Source organism: Chaetura pelagica, unplaced genomic scaffold (assembly GCF_000747805.2).
Source record: "Chaetura pelagica isolate M959 unplaced genomic scaffold, ChaPel_1.0 scaffold174, whole genome shotgun sequence".
Taxonomy (NCBI): domain Eukaryota; kingdom Metazoa; phylum Chordata; class Aves; order Apodiformes; family Apodidae; genus Chaetura; species Chaetura pelagica.
This window is the reverse complement of record NW_009953722.1, coordinates 2609702-2618890: the sequence shown is the minus strand read 5'-3', so window position 1 is coordinate 2618890 and position 9189 is coordinate 2609702. Positions and strand designations below refer to the sequence as shown.

The window sequence follows — 9189 nt, the reverse complement described above, 5'->3', positions numbered from 1 at the left end:
TGTGGATCTCTCAGCAAATCCTGATAAGTTAATACACTCCAACAAGGAGATATAATAGGTCACGGATCGTGACAAGCTGTCTGTTGGCTCCTCATCCATCCCCAGGGAGAGCTCCATGCACTCCAGCTGGTCTTTGACATAGAGGGCAACACCTTCACCTCATCTCCCCTGCCTGTCCTTCCTAAAGAGTTTATAACCCTCCATTCTGACACTCCAGTAGTAGGAGCCATCCCACCAGGTCTCAGTGATGCCAATGAGATCACAGCCCTGCAGGCTCACCCTCATCTCTAATTCCTCCTGTTAATTCCCCATACTGGGTGCATTTGTATAAAGGCATTTAAGCTGGGCCTCCAGTGAGGTGACCTGACCACCACACCACCTCTAGGCTCATCTCTCTAGGCTGGCTTTATCTGGCAGAGAGATGGTTAAAACCCAAATGGGAGCAGTCCTGAGCAAATTGCTTTAGCTGGCCCTGCTCTAGGGAAGGGTAGCTTCACCTGACTAGCTGATTTACACAGATCCCCTCCAACAGCCCCAACTAATTCTGTCATTCTGCACGAATCCTGAACGGTATGAACGTACCAGCTTAGTTTACCAAGCTCTTCTCAATGACAGATACACAAACAATGATTCCAGGCACTCATAGGCAGACACTCAAGATTCAGGAAGGTTACAGAGTATAAACAGAGAGGCTTGAGGACAACACCCATTCTGAGTTTGGAAACTCAGCTGCAAAGTAATTTCTTGTCTCTTGACAGTTTGTAGACAGAGTTAATATGCTTAACAGAAATCAGAATAAAATGGTTTTAACTAAAACTAGAAGCCACCAATATTAAATTCAGAACTCACTATGCTCAGAATAAAAAAAAATAAAATAGGAATTACAGTTAACATTAAAATATTCACTCAAGAGGATACGACACAGAAGGAAAACTTAGCTTAACATCTATGACTGATTTCCAACAATAATCAGGTATTCTCTAATAATTCAGTTACCAAGCATGACTCCAACTAAGCCAGACCATCACATGCCAAAACAATACTTAGCAATACATCACTTGCATTTGTATCAGCAGAAGTTACAAAAACAGAAAGCAAGGATCGTGTATTTGTAGACTGTTGGGAAGTCTGTGTATTTTCTGTATTAAGGCAATAGCTGTAACCAAATTCAGGGATGTTCAAACATCCTAGTTTCTGTGAAAAACAGAAACATATTGCTTTCTGGAGTAAAAGCAATCAAATCTATATATGCATTAACCCTGTGCTGAGGAAATTCCTTTGCTTAGTCTTTGAAGAATAAGAGCCTGCAGTTACAAATAAATATGAAATAAATGAACAGTAAAAACTAATGATGGATATAAAGAACACAAGGAGACATACCTATAAGCTCTGAGGGATTCTTATCACTGAAGTGTTCACAAACACGGATAAATGTTTCTGTATTCTCAGGTGTAGGGCACTCACCATGCCTGAAAAACAGGAACACACAAATTAGGAGACTATGGGAAAGGGAAGAGGGGAAAAGAAAAAAAAAGGAAAAAAAAGTAATTACTTCAATGTGATCTTTCAAATTAAAAACTAAATATTAAAAAAGCACGGACAACTTACCCTTTACACTGGAGCTTTATATATTTAATTCCCTCTTTTTCTATATCATTCCTATCATAGAATCTAGTGGTGTTGGTCAAGTCTACCAGTAAACCCATTTTAACCTAAAAAAAACCAACAAAAAATCAAAGTAAACTTAGATGTAGTTCAAATGTCAGTGCATAAATACTGAACAGCTAACAACATTCAAATTAAAAGCAACAGCAGGCTACAGTTGCAAGTTTAAAAATTGTTAAATATTGCATTTGTTCATGAAATCCATATTTTATCACTATCACAATCATCTGTTTCTTTGGGAAAGCTGGTGTCTGAATTTGAACTAGTCATCAATTAAGAAACTTCTCTTTGTTCCCACCAATGTTTCTAAATAAGTAAGATCTGCTAAAAGCAGAAAGTATATGGTAAAGAATGATTTTAACACATTAAAAGACAAATAAGGTGGAATTGGGTACTCATATACTTGAAGTAGAACAGTATTAAATACTGGCATGGTGAAAGTACAATAAGAAAAACTGACTACTGAGACTCATGTGCAAGTACACTCTCAGAGAAAATAACTCATGGTAATATACACATCTCCCTAAATTAAGAGTGCAAGACAAGCTCACATATTTTTTAGTATACAACAAGAATTCCCTTAAATTCTCTGAAATATTCTATCCAAAGCTAAAATGTGAAACAACTTGAAATCTTCAAAGATGCTGCCAGTAATCATAGTGGAAGTTTCAACCACTCAGATGTTACAACAGACCTGAACTCAGGCTGCCTTCCCCACTCTACCCTAATGTGTCCCCTTGTGCACCAACTTACTTTTTATTTTCTGTATCTGTAAAATGGGTCTTCTAAAGCAGCCTTGTGGAAGCTACAATGTTTGTTGAAAGCAAAATGGAAAGCAGTAATTCCACTGGGTGGCATCCAACACACAGAGAACATCAGTAATGTGCATCCTATTGATCCTTGGTCCATAAAAAATTTCCACCAACCATAAACCTCCCAACATTACTGTGCCGAAGCAGCTCACTGATGCATCTGTCTACTGAAAGTATTTTTCACTTCCTGCCTCGAAAGTAATTGCTTTTGGTCAAACTGCTGAATGTCATGCTTACAAGTAGGATCCTCACCATGAAAGCAGTTGTCTTTTTAAAAGGCACTTTAAGAGTGCCAGTTTTGCAAACTGGCATCTTGTTTAGACTTATGTGGGGAAGAAAATAAGTTTCCCACACCCTTGTTCCATAGCTTTTTCTTTTTTAAAGATACATCAGTAGTACTCTTAAAAATACGCTAACACTGAAGAATGTTATACATGCAAAAACATAGAACACTGCCACTTCAATATATTTAAAACTCCAGCAGATACTAATAACAGGATTTTGATCAGGTTCTATTTCTGTTAAGGTCGATGGACTGGCAATAATTCACAGTGCAGCTGGAAGAATTATAAATTGAAACACTGCTTCCAGACAAGGAAAAAAAAAAAGAAAAATTACAATTATGACTGGAATACAGTTCAGAAGCAGCTGTTTCACATGGATATGTTGTTTAGTAGACTCCAAAGATAAAATTCACACTATCTACAGAGGTAGTTATCCACAGTATTCAAAGTTCTGATTATATACTTTTATAATACTTCTGTACTTTCATAATACTTTTATCTCTCAGATATTAAAAAGAACCATAACATCACGTAAGCAGCATTAAGCATTTGTAGGGTAATATTCAAACCAGTTCTGGTTTTCTCTTTGTTTACTTCAGTTTTGTATATTCAGAATGCCTTATTTGCTCTCAATACTATGTTTCACAGAAATACAAGCTACTTCAGTAGTAGAAGACTAAGCTAAAATAGTCATTTACTGGAGAAAAAACAAACAAACAAACAAAACCCAACAAGCTGATTCCCCAGTCAACGTTTTGCTTTAATCACGTCTTTCAGTTCACCACACCCACTGAATGACACTGCTTTGGAAGAAAGAATAATTTTTAAATTGTTGAGCAACTTCTCACTAAAACACACATTTATTTCTTGCAAGGACTGTTGCAACACTACAATCTTGGACACCACATTGAAACACAATTCAAGCTAGTTATTCTTCCTGCTTTCAATTGTAAAAGACGACTGGAAAAAAAGCTCAGCGATGGCCTGAAATTCTCATCTACATACAATAACACCAAAATCTTCATACCACCTCCATTCTCCTTATACCTGTTTTGGCTAGGTTCTCTATGTCCTCCTACAGTTTTAATAGACTTCTTCCTCACTCTCTCACACTCAGGCTATCTCCAGCTATCAATGCCTTATGTGTGCACTCTGCTGCTGCTGTGCAATGAAATGGCCTTAGCTCTCCTCCCCTTGTATGACCCCAGAAGTTTCTCATTAGACACTGGACTTGAAAACATCCTCCCCAGGAGGGAGAGAGTACACTACAATACACTGAATTCTCTCCAGTTTCAGGATTTTTTTTCCTTGCATTTCTTATTTGAGGAAAATAATTTAAATCAGTGATTTAATTTATCCGTTAAAACAACAACATGGTGGAAAACTAGTGACTAGTTTTCCTAACAGGAAAATTGTAACTTGAGCATACTAACTGCCCAAACATTCTTTTTAGTTAGCTGATGTCCTAGTTCTTCACAACAGAAATAAAGGTACCTTTTATAATGCAAAAAGGTACTAAACTACTCGAGAAAGAAAGAAAAAGTTCACACTGTCACCAGTTGCTTCTGCAATTTTTTTTATGAGACCATTAAAATGCTATGTCAATATTGGCAACCAGAAGAAAAAAAGGATTGCTATCAAATCAGTTTCTAGCATTCAGTTTTCCTGCAACCAGTTCCATGAGAAAAGGAATCACGCAGGAAGTTTGTTAGAAAAAGTTCTTCCCAGACAGATGCTTAACTTAAATGCTCAACTGGTAGTTTCAAAAATCTGTAGTAGCAGCAATATCTCAGTATTACCAAAATCCAGATGTAGAAGTTTCTGCTGAAGTCTCTTATTTGGGAGATAAATTATATGGACTGAAGTAATAACTAGGTTTGAGAAGTGATCCATTCTGTTAAGTATCAGCAGTAAAACACACTGCAGTAAAAAGATGAGAACCAGGCACAGTGAGCTGCTGTTGCCTTGGGAATAACCACTTTTCAGTGCCTCCTCAATTGCCCATTCATCTTATTGCCAGACTATTGGTAAACAGCTGTTCTACAAACAGAGCTCTCCAGTAACCTATTGCATATCTCAGCAAATAAAAAATGAACATTTTCAAATAGCAAACATTTAGCAATGATACCACAGTTCAAGAAAATATTGATTTGATAAGAGAGTTTGAGATAAATTTTATATTCTGCTTCTTAATCCAAATTACCAAACTATGAGGGGGGATCCTCATGCTCATAATTGTACCATCAGATTCTAATCATCTGATGTCATTCAAGACATGATGAATTTGTAGTATTGCAACACAACTGCTTAATGTGTCTAGTGGAAAGTCTACAAAGGCTCACCATGATTTCTTTTTTGGTGACAAACCACTAACAAGCGAACAGTCATAAATTTTTATTAAGTCTCTGAAGTTCTCTAGAACTTCAAAATATTCAGAATTTTGAATCACTTTAAACTGCGAATAAGACTGGTTTTGGAAAATTTCTAGGCATGCCCATAAAAGCTGGTCAGACTCAAAAACAGCATAATGCATAAAAGAGGAATTCAAGTAGAATTTAGATGCATAGATCCAAGAACTCAAACATGAAAAATCCTACCAGTTCAAGCACCTGAGAACAGGCTCATGCTCTTCACTGATAATACTTTGGTACACATGGTATCACATTAGCTCACAAGTACTTCTATCACTGCCACACCGAGTAGTAGCTCACTCATCTACTTTACACCTAAGCCTAAATAAGATTAATAAAATGAAAGTTCCATATTCTAGTCAACCGATTCTTCTGACACTGTTAAACAAGTTCAAAGTTAATTCTATTTAGATCAACAGCAAAAAAAAAAAAAAAAAAAAAAAAGCAGAAAAAATGTCACTAGTGTGATTAGTTTTATAAAACACAGCCAAAAATAAAACAATGCTTAAATTAATTAGGCTATAGGCCTCCCTCTGCCTGGGAGGTTCAAAATCCCATTTTCCACATTTCCAGAGGCACTGGACTGGGCACAACACTTCACAGACCTCCATGAAAGGCTGGAAAGGTCCTGTTTCCTATCTTTATTGTCAAAGTTGTGCTATGGTGCAGAGTAACACGCAAGACAGAAATGGGTCAAACTGAAAATTAAAAAAATAAGCCAGAAGCACAAATATGTAACCAGAGCAACAATTCACCTTCCTGAGTCCCAGTCCATGTCCCTAATTTAATTCTTTTTTCTATTTATGTATTTATTTTCACTAGAAGTTAATGGAGAAAACCCATAAATTGTTCACTTCCATATGTGGGAATGACTGATTAGATACCATGAAATATTCTGTGCATCAAATGAAGAAAGTTATGCATTGAAACTGCAGAAGACTTCCACGAAATTCTCCTTTCACTTTCCAATGCTTTCACTCATGTAAGCAAAACTGAAACATTACAAAGCCATATGCCAGAGTTTGTAAAACTACAAACTCAAGACTAACTGTATTTTGACAATTACACCCCTCCAAGATGCAACAGTTATAACCCAGAAGAGCAAGATTCTTGCTGCTAATACAGAGAATGAGATGGAGGATTTTGCACAATTCTTGCCTGTAAAGAAAGTACTTTCAGAAATTTATGAGTTGCAGAGAAAACCTGAAAATGTAAACAATACATTTCAGCACAGCTGTCCCAAAGGAAGCCACTGACCAGTTTTTTCCTAAATCTGAAAAGCAACATTTGAATAAATATTAATAATCAAAGTAATGTTCAATTCCTGGAAAATTTAAACTTTACCTTCAGACTCTTCAAGTAGTTGGATAACATACTTGGGTGAAAACGATTTTCTTCAGCAACCTGCTCATCATATCTTGGTCCTAGCATTGTCTTCAATGGTAAAAACTTCCCTGTGAAAGATAATCAAATTTTGCAGCATTATATGTATACTTATGTATGTGGACACTTACAACGTAGTGATTTCAAAGCAACATGCTGAACAGATTTACAGGTTCACTTTCAATGAAAAAGAATGGCAGGAAAAGTATCAATAACAGTTGAGTTGGAATACTTTAGTTATGAGTTCTCAGAATTCACAAATAAGTTTAGAAGTTTAAAGGAAATACAGGTCAGCTCATCTAAAACAAAGTAACTGAACTTTTTTAGCTAATTTTTTGTGTGATCTAAGCTGCAGAGCTACAGTGCACAACAGAAAATGGAAACTTAGTAGAGTTAAAGCATGAAAATAACATTTTAAATTACATTTTCTTACACAACCATGTAAACATCAGGCTGGTTTCCTGCAAATGCAAAACATGGTAAAGATCACTGGGGGAAAAAAAAAAAAAAAAAAGCCTTTGGTCCAGAACATCTACACACTACAGGTCTTTCTTATGTGCTCCTTAAGGCATGTCAGAGGAGCTCTGTGGCAGTTCCACCTTCCCTTCAAAACACACCACTTACCTGTGGTTCAGACATGGGGAAGTCACAAAACAGGAACAAGAGCTGTAAAGTACTGGAATTGGTACTTACTGAACTACATCCATCACTCCCCAGAAACTCCTATTTTTTTTAACATTGATTATATTTTTAATCCATCATGTCCACTGCAGAAGATGCAAGAACTCTAGCTCTCTCCTATTGAACCCCAGCAAGCTACAGACATACCTTCCCTCCCAGGACAGCAGGAACACGCATCTGAGCAGCATGTCCTGACCCAATGGCTCTTCCTGTGCTTCCACAAAGAGACAAGGAGAACTTAAAAGCCCAGGTCACTGCCACCACATCTGCCTAGGAAGCAGCGTGTCTCCTCACACATCCCTGGGACCGTGGAAAACCAATGCAAATTGAGAGTAAGAAAGAGACCTGGCACATCACACCAAGGTTAATGGTATAGTCAGGGAGTGAAACCAGGGGAACCTCAGCATTTCTAAAGAGCTATGTAAATATGTAAATGAATGATACTCAGAGACAGGTGAACCACAAAGAAAAAAGAAAGAGTTGATTCTATACTTTTTTTTTTTTTTTTAACTTCAGCAACTTTTAAAAAGCTTTTCCTATTTAGAAACACAAATACCCACATGATATTTTGAAGTAAGGAAAAGCATAACACCTGTCTATACTACTCCTTAAACTATCTGAAGCATCTGTTCAGCTGTGTAACACGGAGTAACAGCCACTAACCACTAGTCTTGACATAGCATTTAAATGTTCAGCTTCATATCCTCAAGGGAATCAGAACACCCAGCACTAAGCCTAAAAAATTCTTCATTACTCACAAAAGCATTGCTTTCTCATCAAGGCAAAACATTTCTTCATAATAAAAGAAACAAAACTCTCTCATTTTCAGCAAAACAAAACCACATGGAATGAAGACACTAAAACGTCCATTGTATTCAGCTAGAAATCAAGTTTTGAGAAAGAAGCTCACTAATCTTTGTAGAAGTAGAAAAACACATTCCATTTTTACTAAATGAATGCAGTTGAGATGGTTCTCTATACAATGAGTTAAAGTTAATACAAGTTCTTTGTAGCCTTAAATTCTGTTAAAACATATAGTCTCAAATAAGCATTTCACTTCTAGGAAAGAGACACCATAAACCACAGAAGACAGATAGTTACAGAAAATGAGAATCTTAACATAACTTGTCAGCTGAGGTTTGATGTTAATCAGCAACATGAGAAACACCCTCACTGTTACACTTGTCTGAGACCATTCACACTTCAGAGCTAAAAGGAAAGTTATTCAGACATATAGTCAAAATATACATTACACGGTAATAAATTTATAGTCACTTCAACTTACTTGACTGCTAGAAGAACTCCTAACTGCACTTCCCTTTGCCCTTTCATTCCAAGAGTTACACATCCTCCTTCCCTGGTCATGGCTGCAACAGTTACACATCCTGCTGGTCATGGCTGTTAAGCTGGGTACTCCTCTCTGTTTCCTCTTTTCTTGATCTATCTACTTTGGTTTTCTTGATATTTTCCCATCACCTTCAACATTACCGTCCAGCCTCTCTCTCACTCACTATTAACCCTTCCAGATTAACTTGTAATCTTCCTCTGTACAGAATGCTTACCCAAATCCTAATTTTGGAATACCTCTTTTTCTTTTTTTTTGCAAGTTTTGCAAAACACCAAGCATGCTTGAAAGCTTGAAACTCTGCCACTTGCCACTCCCACCCTAATACATCTATTTGCCCATTACCAAATAGGAAGACTGGACATAAACTATTTGTAGTCAAGGCACTCAATTAAGAAAAGGACTAACAAAAGAGTCAATGGATACATAAGAAAATGACCATTTTTTATGAGATACTGAGAAAAAAGAATACAGAGTTGGAAAACAGTGCCTGGAGGTTAAGACTGTTTCCTGTAGCATCCAATTCGAGACTGTACAATCGCACCGAAGACTCTTCCATCCCCCGTCTTCCAGAACAGAGAACATGTCCATTCTCTTCTCAGTAGCAG

At 36.9% G+C, this 9189-nt stretch overlaps 1 protein-coding gene across 2 annotated transcripts in view; it reads right to left on the bottom strand.

Moving 5' to 3' along the window:
- Positions 1-6621, bottom strand: part of RNGTT (RNA guanylyltransferase and 5'-phosphatase) — a 172209-nt gene extending 165588 nt beyond the window's left edge. For both annotated transcript variants that reach the window (XM_010000510.1, XM_010000509.1), the window contains exons 1-3: positions 6517-6621; positions 1609-1712; positions 1381-1469 (exon numbers count right to left, since the gene is read on the bottom strand). In XM_010000510.1, the coding sequence (XP_009998812.1) occupies positions 1381-1469; positions 1609-1712; positions 6517-6603 (280 nt within the window). In that variant the 5' untranslated portion in view covers positions 6604-6621. The remainder of the gene's footprint in view (positions 1-1380; positions 1470-1608; positions 1713-6516) is intronic.
- Positions 6622-9189: the final 2568 nt, after the last annotated feature.